The sequence below is a fragment of the Crocodylus siamensis genome, chromosome 4 (assembly GCF_052110815.1).
Source record: "Crocodylus siamensis isolate JL-2025a chromosome 4, ASM5211081v1, whole genome shotgun sequence".
Classification (NCBI taxonomy): domain Eukaryota; kingdom Metazoa; phylum Chordata; order Crocodylia; family Crocodylidae; genus Crocodylus; species Crocodylus siamensis.
In genome coordinates this window covers 7,965,453-7,991,346 of record NC_143398.1, presented here as the reverse complement: position 1 = coordinate 7,991,346, position 25,894 = coordinate 7,965,453, and the positions used below count along the sequence as shown (strand labels likewise).

The following is a 25,894-nucleotide window of genomic DNA, read 5'->3' as shown; positions in this document are numbered from 1 at the left end:
CAGTAGCTCTGATATCAGGAAAAAGGAAGGGGAAGAGCAAGTTCAAGTTTTGTGTTTTGGGAAGCCACAGAACAGTGACAGTACCCCTATAAATTTAAGAAGTGCCTGTGGCCAGTAAAATTAGGGCATTAGTATTTATTGAAGCAAGAGACATTAGTATGTCATATTGCTTAAAAGACTTCTGAGGCCAGGGTCAGCTAATTAAATTGGATGCCAATGTCAGGGCATCTTTATAGTTCCAATGATTATTCTAACGATTTGACTTTAACTAATAAAATATAAGCCTTTATCTGGATTTAATGAATCTCCTCATTTCAGACACAGGATACTCAAAGCCCAGCCAAGGTTGTCCAAGGTCACAGAGCAAATTAATGCAGAACTGAAAACAGAATTCAGATTTTCTGTCCCTGCTTTCATCATAGACAAGGCTACTTCTCAACCAAGGACAAGTCATTCATGACTAGAGTCAAGGTTTCTGGACCAGATTCCGATTGTTGCCAGTAAAGCCTGTCTACACTGCCCCCATACCAAGATCACAAGCAGAGATGAGAAGTGAGCTCTGCCCACTTGCTCCTGCTCAGTGTATGCCAAAGCCTGGAAACTAGGCAGTGTAGCCAACTCTTTGCAGGTCTTGATCATGTGCCAGGAAGCAGGCCTGAAACAAGAAAGCTGGAGAAGGCCCAAGCACATGCTCAGAACCATGCTAAATCCTCTACACAGTCTAAACTTCCCGGCTTTGGCAGACATTGGGCGAGAGTGAGGGAGAAGGGTATGTTTCTTCACTGCACTCCCAGGTTTGCCAGAAGTGGCATAGGCATGGCCATGGAGCCTGTAACAGCACGGTCATTATGCACTCTATGTTTGGTTTACAGGGATGATCCTTTAGGCTAGAAAAGCCATTTTTAAACAATAAAGAAGCAGACACACACACTTAGTAACACACAAAGTTTTCTTTAAAAAACAAAAACAAAAAAACAACCTGTAAACAGGAAACGAAGATTTGTAGAGACTGATGGCAAAATAAACAGACAAAATATGCGCAAAAAAACAAAAACAAGAGTTTGTTTTATAGGGGTCAGCTGATAAAATTAAAAATGGCGATGACTTAAAATATTAACAGCATGGCTCAAGTACTGCTCTACACCCAATAAAATACATGTACACAAGGGGAAAAAGACACCTGTAGATCCACATCCACAAGCTAGACTGTTCTCAAGCTGGTATCGAATTCATATTTTGTATGACTCCAGTGGCACTTCTACCATAATCTGTATGCTTCATCCCTCTGCATCTGGTAACGGAAAAATTCCCTGATCCAATGCACATGCTGTTTCATAAAACAAGGTAGTGGCTGCTATGTGCAATTCAAACCAAGGAAGAAACACGCTTTTTGGTGTTTTTTTTGTCAACTGTGAATCTTTTGTATTCACATACTAAGATTTTTTTCCCCATCACGCTGTATTGCAAAGTGAGTGCAAACTGCTAGGCTCTTTTAAATGCAAAACAGAATTACAAGTGTCATAAAAATCATTAAAAAATCATTTAAACAATTGGTGAACATATTTGATGTTGGTAAACTGAGAAACAGTTAACCGCCTAGAACCAAATATGATGAAGACACGATCCTCAAGTTCTACACACAGCAATTTAATACCAACCTGTACTTCTGCTGGACGAGCCCTTGCTCTTTCAAGCAAAGATTACACATAATGCCTGACAGTGTGAAATGTCTTGTGAAGTGTCCACTCAAGAGACCAAACTCATTCATATTACATACAATGGTTAGAAGATTTGAATGGGTTCCTCTTTTCTGTATTCCTGGGTTTAAAATTATAAAATTGCACCCACCCTGAACCAACAGAAAAAAAGGATTTTGAAACCTTCTCTTATCAAGTCTCTCTTCAGGTTTTAGGGTTCAGTGTTTTCCTCTAAAACAAGTCCTCAATGAGTCAGAAGAGAACAGACAAGTGGCTGTCCAAAATCCCCTCATCACTTTGGATTATGGAAACTGGTGGTTTAGGAGCGGAGTAGAGATTTCAGCAGGAAAAAGGAGCATCAGAGCCCACAGTCCTTTCCCAAAGTTTGATGCTTACCACAAATGCAGCACAACGGGCTCCATACTAACGCACTTGAATAAGGAAACCGGAAACACACATAAAGCATCTCCTCAGCACTGGGTTTCAAAAGTGCAATTATTTAAAAGCAACAAAAAGAAAAATAAAAAACCCCAGGACTCCCAATCAGTAACCGGAACTTGTGTGATTCAACACACACAGATGTGAATCTTATTTTCAAGGGACTTTCTATTACCAAAAATAAGTGTCAGACTCAACGAATGTGAGAATCCATTTAAGGAGGCTTGTTTCCAGTTTGCTAGGAATGCTGCTGTCTCCTCTCTCCCCAGCCCAGAGCTGAACATGTGATGCCAAAACAGTGACACCTTGAGCTAGGTTATTTTTTGTTGTTGTTAAATCAGACTTGCTCTGCTAGATCCAGTACTCTGAACTTATCCAGGTTGTAGAAGCAAGCCTTCACCACTCGGCCACCAAAGTACCTTCCATTTAGATCCACAACAGCTGAAATCCAAGAGAAAAACAGGTTGTTAAATACTGATTTAGCAAGATAAGCAATTCTGTGGCTAAATGCCATTTTATTTAAAAAAATAAACCTGTTTTAAGCAAGTCAACATCCTGAAACAGGAAATTACAGTGCAATCTCTCTTACCCTTAATGGCTGATTCAACCCTCTCAAACTCTAAAAATATTCTCACAGCTTCATCATCGGCTGCACCTGGAATCTGAAAAAAGGGGCAAGTTGATCAGAATGACAAAAATACAGCTTTAAACATTGGGCTTTACAGGAAGAGTAAAAGTAAGATCAGAGGAGGGGCAAACCAGGTGTGGTGCGGTCAGCAAACTGATATAATACTCAGTGCTGCCAACCTGCTGCAAGTCAAACTCTTCAACCACAATCTGGATACACTGTGGTTTTAGCTGCAGGAAGGAAATGGCCTCAACAACACAAAGCTAAGAGTTTCTGGCTAGTTCCTAAAAGGTTAAAAATCTTTCAGATATGTGGTGAAGGAAACTGCAAATTATTTCTTACCTCAAAGATGACACATTTCCCAACTTTCCCATATTTTTCACACTCTTCCTTTGTTTCAACTTCTAGATCTTCATCGACCTCTCCTGCCCCCACCATATTCTGCAAGTAAAGGAAGAAAAGGCAGTTCAACAGATGAATCTTGAACTGTTAGGTACACTTCCATCAAAAGAGTATTTTACTGAAACCAGGAATGAACTGTAAGCATCAGCATAAGTCACAATTCTAGCATCAAAACAGTATTATATGGTGCCCTGGCCCTAAAACGCTATCTTTGATTACTTCTTTTATAGAGCCAAAGTCACATTAACCAAAATACAGACTAATACAGCACAAACAAGCTGTGCTATAATATATTCTACTCTAACGGAGTAAATTTTGAACAAAGCTTTATGCTCCTGAGGTATTTCAAAACTGGAAATAAACCCCTAAGAAATTCTCCCTTCTACCCATACATCAAGACTCACAGATCATAGGGATTAAAGTAACTACTGGATACACTCCAAAGCAAATAAAGAATCACAGTACTGCCCTAGGTGAGGCTGTGATCTATTTACACTGCACTGGCCCACCATAGGAGGAGAAAGATTTATGTTTTAACTGTAGTCAAAGAAACCATAGGTGCGAAGATACAAAGTTACACATCCCTCAACTCACCCTTAGTAAAACCACTTTAGTTGGACACTTCAGTATCTCTGTTAATGGATTTGAATCAGATTTCTTCCCCACATCTAACAGAGAGAGAGAGAGAGGTAAGTCACAGCACACAGTTTTAAAACATCTTTTTATTTGGGAGTCCTATATTGGACTTGTTCTATACATCTATATTTAAGTTGTGAACAACCACATGGAGTCTCTCAAATATCAATCGCTACATAACAGCCTTTCACTGAACTAAGCTGCAGCACTGAGATTTGGAACTGCTGCAACTGCTGGCTGTGTTTTAGCAAGCAATCCAGATTGCTGCAATGGCACAGAAGTAAAGCCGAAATACAGACTCTGCAATAAGCCGTTATTACATATACTACGGCCAGATGGAAAATGTCCTTGGCCTTATTCTTGGCTTTGTTCCCTCCCTTCCTGATCCCCTCCAAACCTGACTATGGTTGGGAGCAATAGAGAAGTAGAAACTATACCCATGGTATAGCCTACTGAGAAAAAGCCAGCATGTGCAGGGAGGATATTTTAAACAGGGGGCGGAAATGGCAAGAAGAAACAGGAAAAGCCCTCACTGAACTAAGGAAAGGGTGAAGGATAAACAGAAGGCAGTGATGGAGAAGAGAATAAAGGGCTGAAAATAATTAGATCAGCAGGAACCAGTGTGGTTGTTAAAAATTAGATTCTTTCATTTCTACAAAAGTAAACGTTGCCAAGCAATTTCTGACAAGCAGCCCACATTTGAGGGAATGGCATAAAATAGAAACAAGAGATAACTCTGAGTCTAATGATTTAAATTCCTCCTCCGTTTGTTGTACTCCCCTCCCCTTCCCTGTGGAATGGAATCGAGTTACCTTTATCTGTAACTTCACCGATAATGATCTTGCCGCCCCTCTTGCTTGTTTTCTCTACTGACAACGCAGTGCTTAGCCCTTGTTCATGCTTCCCCAGCCCTTGTCCCTCTCTGAAACCATACTTTTGCATGATTTTGTGCGCTACTGTGCCTCTGCAGAGAGAAAAAGGAAAGATTTGTAAGCACTCGTTTGATTTTTGAAACAACATTCTCAACTCACTTTGCAGGAGTACTAAAGGAAAATCAACATAGGCCAAAGCATTAAGTAAGCTTCAGACGCTGCATTTCAACACCCAGTGTTGGACACAGATGGCACTCACACTTGCTGTCAGGAAGCTGGCACAAAAGAATGATACAATCCACATCTTAGCTTAGCAGTACTGTGATATTTAAGAATATAGAAAATATTCTAACTCCTAAAAGCTTGTTAAATGCAGCCTGAATATTTAGAAAAGGTCACCATCAATCCATATCACCACATTTTACAAACATTGGCCACACAGTACAAGGAAATAGGTACAGACAAGTTGAATACCACATTTTTTCAAATGCAAGATGAATTCAACCATTCCCCCCCACAACACAGGGAACAAAGCCTCTCATCTTAAATTCAAGTACAAGCTGTGGGTGGGGAGGGAGGGGGAAAGGACAGGCGGCAGCTGCCTGGCCCAGAGCTGGGTTGGGGCCAGAATCAAACCTGCAGCAGCTGCCTGCCTGCCCTCCCTCCACCAGCTTTCTGCCCTCTCCTCTACCCCTCTGGTCTATCATCAGGCAGAGGTCTGCACAGGGGACAGAGGCTGCAGGAAGGGCACAGGCACAGTCAGCAGAGGGCAGGCTGCCAGGCGGGACAAGTGGTCCCCAGCTGCCTGCCCCCCTACTGTAGCAGTGTCAGGGCTGGGGGGAAGAGGGGTATATTTAAGATGACCTCCCCAATAATTTGTTATAATTTTCTATGTACAGAATCTAATTAATAAGTTTTCAATAATCTAATTATTGGGGGGTCATCTTAAATTTTAAGTCATCTTGGATTCAGGGAAATACAGCAACAAAATTGCTTACATTATGTTAGATAGAGCTGGACGTTCATGCCATAGAAACTGGCAGCTTTTGGGTTCAAAAACCCTTCGCCGGGCTAAGGAAGTTTCAGCAGTTGGTGTGTGCTCTTCCTAGATGGAATGAAAAATAAAGAAGCCAGGCTGGGCTGCCTTATATGCATACCATGGACCAGCCTCTGGCTTCTTTACTTTTCATTCCATCCAGGAAGAGCACACGCTAACTGCTGAAACTTCCTTAGCCTGACGAAGGTTTTTTTGAACCTGAAAGCTTGCTTAATAATTTTTTCCAACTATTTAAGTTGATCTAATAAAAGATATCAGATTCACCCAAAGAACCTGGCCTGCTTGTATACTTTATTACCTGTTGGGAGGAACTACATGTATACACCTTAAAGTAATGCATGCAATGACTGCATTCTTTATGCTGATAAGCATTTAAACTTTGCCATCTCCCCTCAACATCCTGTAAGCTATTTCCCATCAAATGTTAAACATATTTACCCCATGTTAGCAAGGAAAGAATTACTAGGTCCTGTTGGGGACCGTGGTCTTTCTGGCTCATCATACACTGGAGGAGGGATAGCTGCTTTAGCAGACGGAGCACGAGGTCTTGCCTCCTCTTCAAATGGAAATGATGTTACAGCTGGAAGAAATAAGGCATATGCTGTTTAGTCAAAATTCATTTGGATGAACTATATATTCAACTCTGCCTACTCTCAGATCTCCCATGAATATAACTTGGACCTAACTCCTGTTTATGCCAAGGCCTCTTCACATGCAAATTGCATTTTGCATCTCCTTTAAGGCCTCTTACGCTTCCAGAGTAAGACAAAGTAGTCTTTGTGCAAACAAAACTCAGACCACACGTCTGCCTAGCCCACACTGCTTACATCATCTGCCTCCATTATTGGTAACTGGATTTAAACTCTGAAATGTTTGGAAGATTATTTGTATGGTATACAACACTGATTTTGTTTCCATGGGTAGCAATGGCTCCAAAAACTCTCCTTATCAGTCTTTTACTAGTTTGCAGATCGGAGAACAGAAGTCCGAAGAGGTCATTTCCTCTTAGTGAGTCTTCTGGGGAGAGGAGAACCAAACTTAAACGCTCTTTCATCAGAAACAGAATTAGGAATATACAATTTAGCAACTGAAACCTATACCCTCATGCAATGGATGAACTACTACAACTGATGCTGTTTCAGAAACATTTCAGTAAAATAATCATCTGCTGTTACTGACAGCTTTTAAAACAACAGCTTTCCCTGTCAGACATACAATCACAGATGAGTGGAAGACAGAACATCAGCCTCATAAATCAAAATAAGAATCTGTCAAAACTAAAGAAAGCAACAAACCAGACTGAAGGCATTATAAGAAATTTAGTTCACAACTGGATTTCACATTGGATAGTTTGTCTATAGGCTTTATGCTATGATTCCTTTTCAAATTTGTACCCTGGCAAATAATTGGCAAAAAGTCAACCAGCCTTACATTTTGGGGAAATCCTAGAAAATGAGAGAAAGGACAAGTCCATCTGCTATACAAGATCATTTGCTACAGCAACATTTTCCCTGGCTTGTCCAATCCACTTGTGTCACAACTAATATGGCTTACAGTAGGTTCCCTTATAAGACCATTTCACACTTTACTAGCTTTCACCCTTAGGTTATTTTTTCTGATTGCCTGCCTATATTTGCCTTTCCTTGATTGTATTCAATTCCTCTTAATGATACGCCTTAAACAGCTCCTCTCTGTCTAATGTCTACACACTTCAAATACATGTATCCCTACCTCATTTAACCAAACTTTACATATTTATTTGTTTAAAGTTCTTATAAATCAGTTCAGGAATTCCAAAAGGAAAGAGCTCTTTATGAGTACAGAATTCTCAAATACACTCATATTTACAGTAATCCATATAACAAGCTGCTAGTGGTCTTAAATTAAAAACGAAAGCAACAAAACAAAATGGCCCAGTATTCTCAGCTCTCCTAGTGCAGTTATGCCACCTAGCGGCCCAATGCATAACACAACCCTGTCTTTCCATCTAAATTTGCTGAGAAACTGCAAACCACATCAAGCCTTCACTTTACAAGGGGTAACATTCTCTCTTTATATGCAGCCCCTTGAAAAAGACTATGCAGAAGGGTACTCCGCAATGTTGGGGAAGAAAAATAGCCCACAATCTAGAGTGGGACAGCTCTGCAGCTCAAGGTCTACCCTTAGAAATCTATTCCTAGCACTCTCCACAATGTGTAAAATAAAAACGGTGGATGTGATGCGTATCATCACGGGTCTGCCAGCCAAGCCCTTCTCCAGCAATGCAAAGAACCCCCGTGAAGAACAACTCTGAAGCGCATACATTTCCTGCAGGGGCTCCCAGCAGTCCCCTCCCATAGGGCCTGCACTGGTTCCACTGAAGCCAGTAATTTTCATACTTGTGAGAAGACAACAGTGCATTCTGTCTACAGCTAGTAAAAAGATCAAGTAGGAATTAATGCATTTGCCAAGCTCGGAGAACGTAAATGTTAATGCTACTGATCTGCATTATACTTACGTTCCTTGTCCTTTTCAACAAGGGAAGTAGGTGGTGCAATGGCAGCTCCGCCCATACCTGCAAACAAAATTAGCAGTCACATGAATGTAGCTGTACATTCATCAGATGGTGTGTTTTGTCAGGCGGGATAATAAATCTCATCAGTGCAGTGACTGAAGCTCAAACATACGTACCTGCAGGACCCCTACAAGTCCTCAGTGCTCACATTTTTTCCTCTCAATGTCAATAAAAGAATAAGCTCCAAAGTAAAAATAAAAACAAACTGACTGGAAATCTGAGTGCAGATAATTGGTATCTGTCATTAACAAAGTCATCAATTAATTATGCAATTAAGTTGCCTTAAACTGGTGTCCTGACTTTATTAAAATCTGTATCTACTCTAAGGTTAATTGGCAATAATGAAGCTGACAAAACACTTTTTTCCCCAAAACAATTCAGGCAGGGATAGGAAAAAGAAGGGCTTTAAAGCTATGAAATCCTTACCGGCAAAGTAGGTCTAAACATAAAAGGCATAAATTATCAATTTGTTACACATGCGTCTGGGTTATCCATGTAAATTTGCTACCGTAATTCAGACCAGCTGAGGTTTAATTTGCTACTTTGTCAACGCTCGAACCACAGACATATATTTTACCATTTAGCTCCCAAAGGTTTAAGAAGTAAAAGTGATCGTTACAGTCATTAAGCTTAATCTGAAAAATAAGCCGTGACAGTGATCTCATTTCTCCTCTTCACTGGAATTTACATTTAGAAATCTACAAACTAGTGTAAAAAGGGTGTTTCACGGGTACTTAGGTTGGTGTTCCCCCCCCCCCCCCCGTGAAGAAAAGACGTTTTATTACTATAGCAGCCACTTCATAATAAGTGACCAATGTATTCTAGAGCTCCAAGGGGAACTGGACTTCTTGAATGAGGTAAAAGAAAGGCAGCTGGCACAAGAACACAGAGCCGGACTGCAAAGCCTTTGATTTACCCAAAGAAAAGAGTTTAGACAAATCCTTCTCCCTCTTACTTCTTTTCCTTCTCTCCCTTTCATAGTCTTCATCTTCATCAGAATCTGGATCTGGTCTTCTTGAAAACCCACTGGCTTCATGCCTGTCTTTACGTCTCCTAAAAATGAGAACAGGAATTACAATAAGAAGTTGTTCTTTCCTTACATTTCAAAGACCTATTTGTTGAGTGAGTTATATCATTGTTTTCTAATCTGCACTCTGTAACATCCCTATCATCAGCTAGAGCTACCTGAGGTATCTAAGGTAAGCAGCCTTTCATTCATTGTAACTTGCTTTTACTTTTTTTTAAACACGATTCCTTCCTGGAAAAATAATTTTAAAACATCAGACAAGCCCACAAACAGCTTCATCCTTACACATGCTGAAATTAAGCCAATTAAAATGCATGAGAACGAGCACCCGCATTCAAATATCTGCGTGCAGCATCTGCTTAAGCTCAGATAGTTACAGTGGAAGAAACACAGAAAGAAATTACAAAGGATATAACCAAAGATGCTAGCTCGCCATCCTGCTTTACTAGCATTTCTGCTGAATGCCACATTATTGACTCCTAAATGGATTGGGATCATTAATTTATAATCAACTGAAACATTCATTATGTAAGCTCCAACTGACAACAGCCTGACAATTAGGATGGAAAAAAGAAAAAAACCTTTTGAAAATTTGTTTCGAAACCAGGTTATATAATTTACATAATATACTGGGCATGCTTTTTAAAATAATATAAAATTATTCTGGATTCTGAAATTATTAACAGCATTCTTTTAAAAAATAAAGGAAAGGTACCTATGCATCATGTAGCTGTTCACATAGTTTTAGAAATAAGTTAGACAGGGATTTGTATGGGATGGTCTGGAAAGGGATGGTCTTGCAGCGGGTTGGATTAGATGACCTCCAGAGGTCCCTACAAGCCCTACTATCTATGATTCTCTGATAAAATCAGAGAAAATTAGTGTTGGAAGGGCTCAAAGCAGGATCATCCCCAACTAGATCATCCCAGCCAAGGCCTTGTCTGGCCACATCTTAAAAATCTTCAGATGGAGATTTGAGAACCTCTCTGGGCAACCTTTTCCAGTGTTTTACTACCCTCCTAGTGGGAAAATCCTTCCTAATATCTACCCTCAACTTCCTTTGCTGCAACTTGAGCCCATTGCTCCTTGTTCTGTCATCTGTCACCACTGAGGACAGTCCAGCTCCATCCACCTTGGAACCCCCCGGCAGGGAGTTGAAGGCAGCTATTAAGTCCTCCCTCAGTCTCCTCTTCTCTAAACTAATAACCCCAGTTCTCTCAGCCTCTCTTCATAAGTCATGTTCCCCAGCCCCTGAACCATTTTTCACTGCACTCCACTGGACTCGCTCCAATTTGTCCAAATCCCTTCTGGAGTGAGGGGCCCAAACTGGACCCCACCAGTGCTGTGGCCTCACCAGTACTGAATAAAGGGGAATAATCACTTCCCTCAATCTGCTGTCAATGCTTCTCCTAATGCAGCCCAGTATGCCATTAGCCTTCTCAAATAGGACACACTGCTGGCTCATATCCACCTTATTATCGACTGTAACCCCCAGGTCCTTTTCTGCAGAACTGCTGCCCAGTCAGTCAGCCCCCAGCCTGTACCAGTACCTGGGACTGCTCTGTCCTAAGTGCAGGACTTGTTGAACTGCATGAGATTTCTTTGGTTCCAATCTTCCAATTTGTTAAAGTCTCTGTAATTCCTAGCCTTACCTTCCAGCATATCTACTACTCCCCTCAGCTTGGTGTCATCTGCAAAACTACTAAAGGTACACTCCTTCCCATCCTTAAAACATTAACAAATTATACAGCCTCAAAGGGGAAAGGTTGTATTCTCAGCATAGGCACCAAAACTGTCCTATGAGGTGCTAAGAATAATAGTTCTGCAAGTAAGCATCACCAAGGGACCCGACAAGCCAAAATCAAGAGAATCATGTATTTAAGGTACAGTATTTCCCAATATATTTTCTAGATCCTCCTGTACTCAAGTATATGAGCTGCCCTAATAAAACGTATGCTTACTGCAGCTTTATGTATTTTAATCTCACAGTGAAATCTTGATTAATCATTTTAAATATGGATTGTTTGATATTTCAGATCCATCAGCTTATTATGGGTTTTTTTCCTTTTTCTTTGAGTTCATATAAAATAAAGAGAAGCTACTATAAAGTGATCAAGGGATGCACTGCAAGGTAAAAAAGAAGAAGAAACCAATAGTGAAACTGGTAATATTTATCCACATTTCTGTAACCATTCATGCCAATGAAAGACCAGCATGGAAGGACAGTAGGGACCCTCAGGCAATCCTCTTTCACTATGACTGTAGCTAGAAGAGGAAGGATTCTAACTGACTAGAAAGGCTGTGCGAATTAGTCTATGTAGGAGTCTGGGTTATCCTTCCTGCTATTATTGGCTTTACATGATTCACACCATAATAAATGGAGTCCATTATGTACATTATGAACTGAATGCATTTTCAATAATTCATTAAAATGGTTGGCAATTATTTTCCCAACCAGCCCATAAAATTAATCTAACTTAAAATACACTAATTCAGAAACCAGAGCTGTTGAGTGAATGGACTCAGGAATATTTTCTTATGTTTCAAGGAGCCATGAATAAGAAATATTAACATGCAATTAATTTACTTTGACTAACTGGCTGGATATCAAAAATATTTCCCCTTAGGAATACAACTGAAAACCTTACTTTTCTCTTTCTTCAATCTCTTTTTGCCTCTCCAGCTCTCGCTGTCGCTGTCGTTCCTCCCTCTGACGTTTTACTACCTTCTCATAATCATTGGGAAACATAGGATCATATTCATCAGCCAAAGGAATCAACACGTCTCCTGCAGAAAAACCACTAGGTACAGGATCCTGCAGAAAAAAAAAAAATAGTTATCAATGAAACTGTTAAGCTAAGAGCTGCAAATAACATCAGAGAATCTAAGAAAAACAGGGCAGGAAAGAACCTCAGAGGTCATCCAGTCCAACTCTTTGCTCAAGACGGGTCATCCAGCCCAAACCTTTGCTCTGGCTAAATCAGACTACTCTTTGTCTAACCTGCTTTTTTAAAAACTTCCCAGGATGCAGATTTCACAACTTAATCTGTTCACAGGCTTAACCATCCTCATAATTAGAAACTTCTTCCTATTATCCAACCTAAATTTTCCTTGCTACAATTTAAAACCGTTATCCCTTGTCCTGTCCCGTGCAACCACACAGCCTAGTTTATCACTATCTTGTTAATCGTCATCCTTTAGTTTTTGAAGACTCATCAAATCCCTCCTCAATCTTCTCTTCTCCAGACTAAGGGCTTGGACAAACATTCAGTTTCTCCAGGGAAAGTCCCTGCTCCTTCTAGAGAAATCATAGGCATATGCAAATTGTAATTTTTCTCCTAAAGTAAAAGTGGCCACTCCGGGAGAAAAATAATTTGAGAACAACCTAAGTGGACTAGCTCCCGGAGAATCTCTCTCTGAAGACAGAACTCCTGTATGAACAGCCAGCATGCTTTACAATTTCTCTCTCCCCTCCTATCTGGGGAGGGAGAGCATGTCAGTAGGGGTGCACCAAAAAAGATTTTTTGGGACAATACTGATGGCCAATTATTAATGAGCCATATTGGCCAATACTGCTTCAAGTGCCAATACATGGCCTGGCAGCTTGGAGAACAGCATCAGGCCAGTAAGTATGTGGGGGGGTTGGAGTGTTAGGGGGACAGATCAAGGACCCCGCAGTGAGGGAGAGAGTGGGACTGAAGCAGGCGCTTCACACCAAGGGTGAGGTGGGGCACATGACAGAGCCATGAGCAGCTCATCCAAAGGATGTGGGGTGGAGGGCTCCCACTGCTGCATGCATCCCTGGGGGAGACATGGGGGGCATATGCCCCCCAGATCTGTGTGCAGGGCAAGGGCGGACTGCGTGCTGCATGAATGGGGCCAGAGGCTGTGCCAGGTTCTTCCAGGCAGGCGAAGGGCTGGGCCAAGATTAGGCTCAGAGCAGGCAGCAGCGGCACTGGGAGGGGGGTTATGGCAAATTTTGGGGTGACTGTAGCCTACTCCATAGCACCCCTTCCCAGTGCCACCACTGTCCACCCCGCCCGCCTCAAGCATAGCCCCAGCCCAGTCCCCCTACCTGAAAGGGCCCAGCATCGGTCACAAATGTGCAACTCGCCCTTGCCCTGCATGCAGAACTGGGGGTGCACATGTCCCCCATGGCTCCCTCGGAGATGCACACAGTAGCGAGAGCTACCCCCTGCATCCCCAGATGAGCCGCAGCTCCACTCTGCCCTAACCCAGATGTGCAGCCCCTGCCTCTGCCCCAGTCACACTCCTTCCTTCACCACAGGGGCCTCAATCTGCTCCACCCCGCACCCCTTCCCTCTGCCCCAGCCCTTCCCCCCAGCAGACATACCGGCCTGACGCTGCTCTCTAAGCTGCAGAGCCGCACTCTTGCCTGCATGCGTGCACACAGTATTTATTGGCAACATCAGCCAAAAAAATCCAATTGTCAATAACATCAATTTTCCTTTTATTGGTTCTGATACGATATGGACCGATGTATCAGTGCACCTCTGTGTGTCAGTCCCAGCCAGGCGGCCAGCAGAACACAGTGCATAGACCCCGCTCCCACCTTCTCTGACCCCGACAATCCCTGCCTACTTTCAGCTGAAAAAAAAAAAAAAAAAAAGCCTGCAAAGCTCTCTGGGCTGCTCTAGGAACCCCCAACAGCCCAGCACCCGCACTGGAGGCTCATTGCTTCTCCATTTGAACTTCTGTACAGGTCAGTTTCTCTCTCAGGATGGCTTGAATGTGGATGATTTGAATGTGTGTACACAGCCCGAGTAACCCCGGTTCTTCCAACATTTCCTCGTAAATTCCGTTTTCTAGATTGCATTATGGCTCCAATTGGCCTAAAGCAGGCAGGAGCTGCCTCATGCTGTGTAGCTCTTCCCAGTCCACCCCACACTAATGTTTCTTCAAGACACAGGCACATGGGTGGAAAGGTCCCGAGTGCTTCTTTAGGGGAGGAGCTTGGGGCAAGGAAGAGGGCACCAGGAAAGGAGACAACATGTGCCAGCTCAAAGCCCTAATGCAGGAAGTGTGCATGCAGGGCAACTTTATCTGGCTGTTGCCACGTGGCAGCAAGTGCCTGCACTGCAGCACCCTGAGAACCACTGCAATAGAATGTGAAGTCCTGGCCTCAATGAAGTCAATGGAAGCTTCTCCACTGACTTAAAAGCCAAAGTTTTACGCAAGGTTTCTTTTCTCTCTCCAAACAGAAAACAACAGATCTGTCAAACTAGCATAATTAAGAATGCTTTCACGTATTTTGGAAAAGATACACCTGTTACTATCTACTGATCTGCTGTGGACCAACACTACTGTATTTACTTGATTCTACAATTAAGCCCTCCCCATTTAACATGAAGGAAAAAGCCCCTTGTCGTCTTATAGTTTCATAGTTTCTAGGGTCGGAAGGGACCTGAGCAGATCATCTAGTCCGACCCCCTGCCATGGCAGGAAAGAATACTGGGGTCAAATGACCCCAGCAAGATGTTCATCTAACCTCCTCTTAAACACCCACAGGGTAGGGGCCAGCACTTCTCTTGGAAGCTGGTTCCAGACCCTAGCCACCCTGACTGTGAAGTAGCGCCTCCTGATATCTAACCTAAACCTACCCTCTGCCAGCTTGTGACCGTTACTCCTGGTCACTCCTGGCGGTGCTCAGGGAAACAGTGACTTCCCCAATGCCTGCTGATCCCCCCTGACTAGTTTATAACAGGCCACAAGAGCCCCCCGAGCCTTCTCTTTTGGAGGCTGAACAGGTTCAGGTCCCGCAGCCTCTCCTCATAGGGCCTGCCCTGCTGCCCCTGATCATGCGAGTGGCCTCCTCTGGACCCTCTCCATGCTGTCGACATTCCTCTTGAAGTGTGGCGCCCAGAACTGGACGCAATACTCCAGCTGCGGCCTGATCAGTGCCGCATAGAGGGGAAGGATCACCTCCCTGGACCTGCTCAAGATGCATCTGTGGATGCATGACAAGGTGCGGTTGGCCTTCCTGACTGCATCCCCACACTGCCGGCCCATGTTCGTCTTGGAGTCAATGATGACCCCAGATCCCTTTCCGCCTCCGTGCTGACAAGAGGGGAGTTCCCCAACCTGTAGGTATGGTCCCGGTTGTTCCTCCCGAGGTGCATCACTTTTCACTTGTCTGTGTTGAAACCCATCCTATTCTCATCCGCCCACCCTTGTAACCTGTCTAGGTCTGATTGTAGCCTGTTGCATCCTTCCAGTGTGCCCACGTCTCCCCACATCTTAGTGTCATCAGCAAATTTGAACAGGTGCTTTTTACCCCCTCATCCAAATCGCTGATGAAGATGTTGAACAGTGCGGGCCCGAGGACCGAGCCCTGCGGGACCCCACTGCCCGCATCCTTCCAGGTTGAGAAGGACCCATCTACTACCACCCTCTGGGTGCGGCCCTCCAGCCAGTTGGCGACCCATTTGACTATGTGGGTGTCTACACCACAGCCCCCCAGTTTCTTGATGAGAACAGGGTGAGAGACAGTGTCAAAAGCCTTCCGGAAGTCCAGGAAGATTATATCCACTGCTACCCCTGCATCTAATGATCTGGTGATCTGATCATAAAAGGCCACCAGGTTGGTCTGACAGGACCTGCCACTGATGAACCCATGTTGGTTGCCCCCTAAGCATGCAGTCTCCTGCTGGCCTCTCATGGATGTGTGCCAGCATAATTTTCTCAAACAGCTTGCCTAGGATCGAGGTAGACTAACTGGCCTATAGGTTCCCGGGTCCTCCTTCCTGCCTTTTTTGAAGATAGGGACCACGTTGGCCCTCTTCCAGTCCTCCGGTACCTCACCAGAGCACCACGAGTGCTCATAAAGTTGTGCCAGGGGACTTGCAATGACCTCGGCCAGTTCCTTTAGAACTCTAGGGTGGAGATCATCCGGGCCGGCTGACTTGAATACGTCCAACCCCTCCAGAAGCTCCCTAACTAAATCCTCACTAACCCGTGTCCCAGGTGTGCCTCCCCCGGGGCCCAAGGGGGACCCAGCAGGGAGGTGGCTGTTCTGGTCCCTACTTAGGAAGACAGAGGCAAAGAAATCGTTAAACATGTTAGCTTTGCTGTCTGGTGTGATGATCAAGTTTCCCATGTCGTCCTGCAAGGGCCCCACATTACCTTGGACCTTCTTTTTACCCCTTACGTATTTTAAAAAAGACTTCTTATTGTCCTTAATCTGGGAAGCTAGTCCCAGTTACATCTCTGCCTTGGCCTTCCTAACTGCCCCCCTACATCCCTGAGCAACTACAGAATAGTCCTCCCTGGTGATGACCCCTTCTTTCCATTGGGTATAAGCCTCCTTTTTAGCAAGGAGACATTCCCAGATTCTTTTGGTGAGCCACAGAGGCTTGCGTGCTCTCCTGCTCCCTTTGGGATTACCTTCCTTTGGGCTTGGAGGATCGTCTCCTTAAGGAGTGACCACTCTCCTTGGACACCTGGCTCCCCTCCCCCCTGGGACCTCAGCACTTCTCCAACTATCCTCCTTAGCTCGTTGAAGTCTGCCCTCCTAAAATCTAGGGCCGCTGCCTTACTGCATGCATTTGCCACCTTGCGCTGGATGGTGAATTCCAGCAGGCAATGATTGCTATCGCCCAGGTGGTCGAGCACTCGCAGCCCCCTCACCAGGTCATCACCCATGGCCAGCACCAGGTCCAACAAGGCGTCCCCCCTGGTGGGGTTGTGCACCTCCTGGGTTAGATGGAGGTCCTGCATTCTGGCTAAGAACCTATGTGAGCGGTCAGACCTGGCTGACTGCTCTTCCCAGCAGATGTCCAGGAAATTCAGGTCCCCCATGACAACCACATCCTTAGCCTTCACTACCTCTGTGAGCTGACCCAACAATTCCTGGTCAAGCTCTTCCCCCTGGTTGGGAGGTCTGTAGTAGACTCCCACCATTAAGTCCCTTTCCCCTCGACTGCCTTGTACTCTAACCCAAAGCACTTCAGAGTGCCCCTCCCCTGGCTCCTTGCTAATTAATGAGGATGTGTATTCCTCCTTAATATAGAGCGCAAGGGTGGTAAAGGGCAAATGACTGCTGTAGCTTGGGCTTCAGCCCTTATCTGGGGTCAGGGCCATAGCAGCAGTTTCTGCCCATCCCCCTTGCCACCTCCCCACTGCAGCCTCTTCCTCCATCTCCCACCACCCCAACAAAGCCTCTGTTCCTCCACCATCCTTCCCTACTTACCACTGATATGCCCCAGCAGGTTCTGTTCCTGTTCTTGCCTGGGGCACTGAACACAGCTCCAGACCAGCTCCACAGCAATGGCATGCAGCCCACACAGCTGCTACAGGAGCCATGTTCAGTGTCCCAGGCTAGAATAGCAGAGGCCGCTGGGGGGGAGCTTGGAAGTAGGGAGGGAGCAGAGGTGGCGGACACAAGCAGGGGGCAAGCTGCTTGACCTCCCCACACCAACTGCCTCTACACTGCCTGCCCCCCTGCAATGGTAGAGAGATGAATTAAAGACAACCCCTAAATAATTAGATTCTACACATAGAAAACTATAACAAATTTACAAATGTTCCATGTATAGAATTTAGCCTTGAACTAAGGGTCATCTAAGATCCAAGTAAATACAGTAGTAAGGCAACAATCAACTTTCATACATTAGCAGGAAGTAGTATTTACTTCAGAAGAGATAACCCAAACAGCTTAATTAAGAAACCCCATCATTGTAAGAATAGAAAGACCTTTTTTATTTTTTTTCTGGTTGTTATACCCATCTTTTTCTAAGGTTGGTAGGATCAAAATGCAATTGCTACTCATGTATCTCCCTCTCAGAATTCTCAGTCTATGAAGTGCTTTGAGCTTTCCAGAATAAAGGCACTATATGCATGCAGAATTGTACTTTAATGAACAGATAAACAATGTATGTTTAAGCTGGAATTTTCATTGGTGAAAACAAACCTGAACAAGAAACACCAATAAATAAAGGCACTTTTACCCATAGAACAACATTACTGAGGAAGGAAAATGCAAACTATTCCAGATGGTGAAGGAGAATCAGAGCTCAGAATCAGATGCCAACTGCTGGATCTATGAAATGGAGTGAGCTTACCTTTAGCCCTGGTGCCACATGGGGTGGCGTGTCCACTATTTGCCTCTCATCAGAAGAGTTTCCTCGCTTCAGGTCTATCACTGGAGCAAGCACTGTTGTTTGTTTTGTTCTCTGACTCTAGAAGCACAGAAATACAGAATATCTGAGGAAGGCAATAGGCTCTTTTTTCTAAACGGTGATTTGCTCAATCTCTCAGAATAAGGAGTGTTCTAATTTTAAGAAAATAAAGAAGTGGATGAAATCCATCTCAGGTCCCAATCCTTGCCCACAGACCTCCCATATCACTTGTCTTGTGTTTACTAGCAAGTCTTCCTCAATATTTCTAATAGAGCTGGATCTAGTTGCAGTTGTATATTTTAATATCATATTTGTGCACCTATGGTACAATGTTCAAGATAGCGCTATGTCTATATTCAGTAAACTCTAGACTCAGACCCAAGTAAAAAAATATAGACCCCTTGTACTATGCATTCTTCCAGGGCTTATTGCTACCCCCACTGAAATCAAGAAGGGTTTCTGGCACTGATTTTTATGGGAGCAGAATCCTACAGAGACTGAAAGCACCAAGCTGTGACTGGACTATATGAAACAACACTGAGTACAGAATTAAGAGTGATAAAGGCCTAGTGTAACAAACATAGACGAAAAGACAGCCTGGTATAAACTTGCTCTTTAGCCTCTCCTCAAATCTGCCTCCATTTGAGCCTACTGGAAATATTTTCTGTATCAATTTCTAATTTGACCAGTACTGCCAGAAGTCACTGCAGTGTAAGGAAGACTTCAAAACATAAAGCATGAAATGATGCAAGCAGGTCAATACCAAAAATTATGAAAGACAGCCACCATCTTCCCTATTAACTTCATTTACCTATAGGAAGTGCTTACCTAATCCTACCTTCAACATCAATTTTGGGCTCCAAGCCAGTACTGAAATCTGCTGTTTAAGGAATCCACAGTTATACTATACACATTACTTCTACTTTGTGTGATAGAAAGAATCTCCCTGCCAGACACACACTTCACTGTGTTCCCTTTTACCAGAAACGCTCAATAACAAACATACAAATCCTGACAACGTGGGCAAACAGCTATAAGGGTTATCAACCGCATTGGTGTACACTGTACAAGCAAAATTCTACCAAGAGAGGGCAATATTTTAGGGAGGGGGAACCCCCCACCCCCAAACCAACCAAACTAAAAAGTATTCATAATAAGTCATCAAGAGCAGCGGTACCTGTACCTTTGCTTGCGTAAGAGCTGCCTTCTTCACTTGCAGCTGGGACTGTAGCAGTTTGAAATTTTTGGACCAGCCTTCTGTTTTTGAGTCACTGGTCTCAACTCCCAGGTCGTCATAAAGTGACATTTTCTTTTCAATTTAAAGCTGAAAATTAAAAAGATTAGAGTTAATGTAATTCCTGTAATGTACAATCAATGTTCATTAGCTAAATGGATTTATTGTTGTCTGGATACTTATTTATGTCACCTCTTCTTGCTTTTTAAAAGAAATCAATACTAATTTTCAAAACCTAAAGAAAAGTAGCCCTTCCTAGAACTAGGACAAATGCTGGAAAAATATCACACTTCAGGCTCAAAAAACCCCTTTTTTTCTGGACAATAGCAGTTGGATAGAGGGTATGAATCTAAATAATAAAACCAGCAACAACAGAAACAATAATATATGGTATGAAAGATCTATATAATTACTGTTTGAACCAATTATTATTATTAAAATTTAGATTATTTAGATTTATATCCCATTCTGTCAAGAAAGGCTCAGAGCAGCATATAATAAATGACAACAGCAATGTATGTACTATTTTTTTTCCCTTTACCCTAGTGCAAAAAGGCACCACAACAGTCATCTAGTCTGACCTATGTGACACAGCCCTCACCTAGTAAAGTCTCCACGACCCCCATGATTTTGGTTTATTTTATCTATCATACATACATACATACATATACATATATACAGGCAGATAGATTGATAGATCAATTGATCTATGGATAAATATAGATATAGATATATAAATATATGTACAGATCCGCATCATGATAATTTGGAAGAGGTTTTTATAGCCGGATGCCCTTCCTGATGCTAAACCCTCCTCCTTTATCTGAGTCTGGGACCAGCACTGGATGGGCAGAATTGCTCATCCATGGCAGAGTTGGCATTTAAAGTGATATTTGCAACAGAGAAGATGCTAAATAAATGGAGAGGGAGTGTGTTGGTGCCAATACTCAAGCAGAAAGGTGACATCCAGGACCGTGGCAAATACTGGGGAGTCAAACTGATGTCTTACACTTTAAAAGCATGGAAAAGAGTGGTGGAGAATCGGGTAAGGACTGACGTGGTCACTGGGCAAGGCTAATACAGATTCATGCCAGGGAAAAGTACTATGGATCCAGGTTTTGCAATAAGACAAATGATGGCGGAATACATGTAAAGTTGTAAAGATATCCATTTCATTTTCATTGACCTGGAGAAAGCCTATGTTCACATATCCAGGGAGGAAACATGAAATGTCTAAAAGTTAAGGATGTGCCAAAGAAATATGGCAGAACCACTGAGGACATCTATTGCAAATGTACAATGAAAGTAAGGAGCAGTTTGAGAGAGACAGAGTTTTGAGGTGAAGATGGGCATTCGTCAAGGGTCAGCTTTGAGCCCATTCCTATCTGCAGTCACGATGGATGAGTTTACTGAACAAATAAGAAGGAGACCACCCTGGAACATGATGTTTGTGGACAACATGGTCATTTGTGCAGAGAGTTTAGAGGAAGTGCAAGCTGGTTTGGACCAATGGAAAGCAGTGCTAGATGGAAGAGGAATGAAGATGAGTTGATCCAAAACAGAATATATTTACTGTGATTTCTCTGAGGTACCTGATGTTGGAAATGCAATAATCAATGAGAAACACGTTCGAGAAGTTAACAAGTTCAAGTATGTGAGGTCAACTGTTCATCAAGGTTAGATGCAGAGTTGAACCACTGAATAACAGCAGGGTGGACAAACTGGAAATTGGTGACGAGAATATTATGTGACAGGAGAGTATCAGTGGAGCTGAAAGGGAAAGTCTACAAGACGTCCGTGTGTCCAGCACTACTGTACAGAGTGGAGACAGCCCATGAAGAAAACACAAGAAAGACGACTAAATAGATGAGACTGCGCAGACGGATGGGTGGAGTGACAAAGACGGATAAAGTGAAGAATACTTACATCAGAGGGTCGGTAAAGGTAGTGGAGGCATCTAAGAAAGTACAAGAGAGAAGACTGGCATGGTATGGGCATGTTCAAATGAGTCCAGAAGAATATGTGGGAATAAAGTTATCAGAATGGTGCTACCTAGCAGGGAGAAGGGGAAGAAGAAGGCCAAAGATGAGATAGAGCTATAGTGCAGAAGAACATGAGAGGAGTTGGAAGAAAAAAATATGTATGACTGAAGCCAGTGGAGAGCCAGGATCTGCAAAACCAACCCTGTTTAGACAGGACAAGCAAGGGTGGAGGGGGAGAAGAAGAAGAAGAAGATAAATATATACAAATATATATACAACTATTTTAAAGCTGGCTCCTCCTGTTACTAATCAGAACTTCCTACTTCTCCCAGCCTGGTGGACAAGTTTATATTCCACCCTGATCCCACGAACCTCCAGGGGCCCTCAGCTGCTGGCTCCTCCACAGAGTGATTGCTATGGGTGTGTATCTGGTGCAGTTTATGGATGCCTCCAGCTCCTGCCCCTTCTGCGATCAGAGGGAAACCCTGGCACATGCTTGCCTAAAGAGTGCCAGGCAGCAGCCCCCTCCAGGACTTCCTGCTGAAGTTCTAGCTACACTACTCCTGCATCTTTTCACTTATGCTCTCCCTATCCACAGCCCCATCAAGTCCCAGGACCTCCTGGTCAACCTCCTCCTGCCTTTAGCCAAACTAGCAATCTATCTGACCAGGAAGAAGGCTCTGGCTGGGAAAACACCCAGGGACCATGCAGCCAGTTTCCTGCCCCTCATCCATTTACATCTCTGGGCAGAGTTTCACTGGTCCATTCACCACTAGCTCCTTGGACTCATTCGAGGGCCAGCAGGCACTGTCCGATTCATGCTCTGCTCCATGTCCTCCTCAGTGCACTCATTTTTAACCTACAACCTTCACTCCCATCCCTGCTTTGCCTTTTGTCTTATGTCGTCAAGTGACATGTATCCAACTGCCCCCTCTATTAGCAAGGGCACTAACTGTTGCTTTGTGGGCCTAAAGCCCACGTCCACAAAACGTGTCAAATAGGCCTGTCCAGGAAGGAGGCTGGGGGTATCAACAGGGACTCCGGGGCCATCTTCCTGTCCCTTATCTAATCTCATCTGCAGGCATTTTCACCGGATGGCATCTACTGACTCCTTACATGTGTTCGAGGGCAAGTGGGAGCTGGCTGATGAGCTCTGCTCGGTGTCCCCCATCCTTGGAGCTCTTGTTATCCAACCCTGACCCTCACTCCTGTCCCCGTTCTCATTATAAGTTGTCCCAAGGAATCAGTGGATGCATACTTAGCAGCCACTGGCCCCAAAATGAGTCCAAGGGGATGCTGCCCGATGAAACTGCCTGCAGACGTTAGTTGAACCAGGAACAGAAAAGGGACCCAGCAGTTCCCGACAGCCTGGCTCTAGCCAAGCTTTCTATGTGCTGCCTTACAAGAATCGTGGGGCAGTGCCTACCAAATAAACTATTCACCTCCCTTAAACAGGAGGGATAACTAATTGCTTGGGACAAATGATAACTGAAATGGATGGGAATGGAGGTCCAAGATGGGTGCACAGAGGGGAGACACCAAGCAGAGCACACTGGGCGGCCCTCAAACAAGTCCAAGGAGCCAGCGGACACTGCCCAGTGACAGCGTTCAGGGACAAGAAAGCAGCCCCACGGGTCCCCCGGCCGGAGCCTCCTTCCTGGTCAGAGAGACGTCGCGCTTGGCTAGGGCCAGGAGGAGGCTGACCAGGAGATCCTGGGGCTCGATGGGGCTACAGATGGGGAGCACGTAACCAAAAAGGTGCGGACCATTTCTTCTGGACATTCCTGCAGAGGGACCCAGCACGGCCACCGCGTCCCCAGAGGAGACCATGTCACTGGTCCTGGTGACTCTTCCTGCCTCTCCTCTCGCAGCCTCTGGCCCAGCAGATTCTTCCCTGCTCGCAACCAGCACATCTCCACGGTCCCCCTCACCCTGCGCTGCCCCCGCCCGACGCAGGCCTCGCGACAACGCCCCAGGGAGCGCCTGCTCGCCACGCAGCGTTACCAAGTCACTAGGAGCTACGAGCTCTGCATCAACAGCACGCACAAGACAAAATAACCAAACGGGGACGACGCCGGGTGCAAAAAGATGGCCCGGTGGGGTTTGCTCTGCCGGGCACACGACCCCCACAGCGAGTCCCAGGTGCCAGCGGGCTTCCGGACCTGCGACTCCTGGCCCACAGCCCAACCCCCCGCAGCCCCCTTCCCCCCAATGGGGCTGCCCCTCCCTCCTAATGGAACCCCCCCCTCCCCAATGGGACCCCCCACGATGGGACGCCCCTCCCCCTCAATGGGATGCCCCCCATAGGACGCCTGAGCCCCTCAATGGGACTGCCCCTCCCCCCTCCTCTGGCCCCGCCCCCGCCGTGAGGGCCCCTCCCCCACGTTTAACCCGGGCTAAGCGCGGGCGGACACCCCCTCCCGCCGCGAATAACCCGGCCCCGCTGCTTCCCCCTTCCCAGCCCGGCGCAAGGAGCCCCGGCCTGGTGCGGCCTAAAGCCTCGGCCTCGATTAGCGGCGCGGGCCGGGCCGAGGACACTCACCCGCCACCGCCATGAAATAAGCGCCGCGGCCCCCTGCGCCTGCGCAGTCGTCCGCCAGCCCGCCCCTACGCAAACGGCGCAGCGCGCGGCGGGAAGGGGAGGAGCGCCGCGCACACTGCGTACTGGTGAGGCTGGGGAGGGAGCTACGCAAACAGCGTCCGACTTAGGCAGGGAAGAGCGGTGTCGGAGCAAGCTGCGCAAGTAGCAGGAGAATTACGCCGTAAGGCTGCGCCTCGTCGACCAAGAGCCGCGCAAACTTCGTAGCCTAGAAGAGGCGGGGCGGAAATGTCGTTTTATCAACATAGAGAGCGCGGCTCCGGAAGAGAGAGTGTCCGCAGAGCGTGGCGGCTGCCCTCTAGTGGCAGGGAGGGTGTACTACGCTCAGCGCCCCAGGGGAGCCCTGTTGGGTGGGCACAGCCAGAGGCTGGTGGAAACGGTGAAATCAGGGGTGAATTACAATTAGAATCTTAATGGCCCTTGGAATGTTAATTTGCATTCTAATTGCAATTGGAAAACCCTTTGCACGCTGAAGGCAGGGGTCACTTCCCCCAGCCCTCCCTGGGTGACACCCGCATCCCCAGGTTTCAGGCTTGGGAGCATTTTGGTCCTGAACTGGTCGCCAGCGAAAACTGGCTGCAGGGCCCACCCTGCAGGTGTCGGAGCCCTTCTCTACAAGAAAAGTGCATAGGCCTGCACTTAGGACGGAGCAGTCCCATGCACCGGTGCAGGCTGGGGCTGACTGGCTGGGCAGCAACTCTGCAGAAAAGGACCTGGGGGTGACGGTGGACAATGAGCTGAATATGAGCCAGCGGTGTGCCCGTGTTGCCAAGAAGGCTCACGGCATATTGGGCTGCATTGGTAGGAATGTTGCCAACAGATCAAGGGAAGTGATTCTTCCCCTCTATGCAGCACCGTTGAGGCCACATCTGGAGTACTGTGTCCAGTTTTGGGCCCCCACTACAGAAAGATTGTGGACAAATTGGAGAGAGTTCAGCAGAGGGCAACAAAAATGGTTAGGGGGCTTGTGAGGAGAGGCTAAGGGAGCTGGGCTTATTTAGTTTACAGAAAAGAAGATGGAGAGGTGATTTTATAGCGTCCTTAGATTACCTGCAGGGAGGTTGCAAAGAGGGTGAAGCTGGACTGTTCTCGGTGGTGGCAGATGACAAACCAAGGAGCAAGGGGCTCAATTTGCAGCAAGGGAAGTTTATGTTAGATATGAGGAAAGAGTTTCTCCCTGGGAGGGTAGTAAAGCACTGGAACAGGCTTCCCAGAAAGGTGGTGGGATCTCCATCCTTGGAGGTTTTTAAGACCTGGTTTGACAAAGCTTTGGCTGGGATGATGTAGTTGGGGCTGGTCCTGCGTTGAGCAGGGGGTTGGAGTAGATGTGACCTCCTGGGGTCCCTTCAACCCTCATTTTCTATGATTCTTTGATTCTGTATTTCTCCCTGCTCCCCACAGGAAGCAAGCCTAGCACTGGGATGGGACTGAAGGTAATGCAAATTCAAAGCTCTGAAAAGGAGGATTTACAAAGCTGAGGTAGAGAGCCCTCTACCGTCTCAGCCCCTGGGTTGTAACATCCCCTGTTCTTTACATGGAGCCAAACCCACCAGGCACTGGGGACAGAGTGGGGCTGCCCCCTGTGAATGAGTGAGCCCCACTGATGCTCACAGGCACCGTTCCCTCACCTG

The 25,894-nt window shown here is 45.5% G+C and overlaps 1 protein-coding gene across 2 annotated transcripts; it reads right to left on the bottom strand.

Annotated features, from left to right (window-relative positions):
- Window positions 1-935: 935 nt before the first annotated feature.
- On the bottom strand, window positions 936-24,443 carry RBM17 (RNA binding motif protein 17). 2 transcript variants are annotated; one of them, XM_090041570.1, is made up of 12 exons: window positions 24,207-24,443; window positions 19,626-19,772; window positions 18,392-18,508; window positions 11,960-12,126; window positions 9,240-9,337; window positions 8,228-8,284; window positions 6,169-6,310; window positions 4,614-4,765; window positions 3,760-3,833; window positions 3,106-3,204; window positions 2,725-2,797; window positions 936-2,576 (listed from the first exon to the last, which is right to left on the bottom strand). In XM_090041570.1, exons 2-12 carry the CDS (start codon window positions 19,752-19,754, stop codon window positions 2,473-2,475), a joined length of 1,212 nt encoding a protein of 403 aa, XP_089897696.1. In that variant the 5' UTR covers window positions 19,755-19,772; window positions 24,207-24,443; the 3' UTR covers window positions 936-2,472. The 2 variants fall into 2 exon arrangements, with proteins under 2 accessions (XP_089897696.1, XP_089897697.1); XM_090041571.1 differs by having other exon boundaries at window positions 19,632-19,772; window positions 24,207-24,442.
- Window positions 24,444-25,894: the final 1,451 nt, after the last annotated feature.

Coding starts and splice junctions, on each gene's coding strand:
- RBM17 (XM_090041570.1), bottom strand. CDS start 19,754: ATGTCACTTTATGACGACCTGGGAGTTGAGACCAGTGACTCAAAAACA. Junction 9,338..11,959: donor GAGATTGAAGAAAGAGAAAA/GTAAGGTTTTCA, acceptor TCTCATTTTTAG/GAGACGTAAAGACAGGCATG. Junction 3,834..4,613: donor CGGTGAAGTTACAGATAAAG/GTAACTCGATTC, acceptor TCTCTCTGTTAG/ATGTGGGGAAGAAATCTGAT.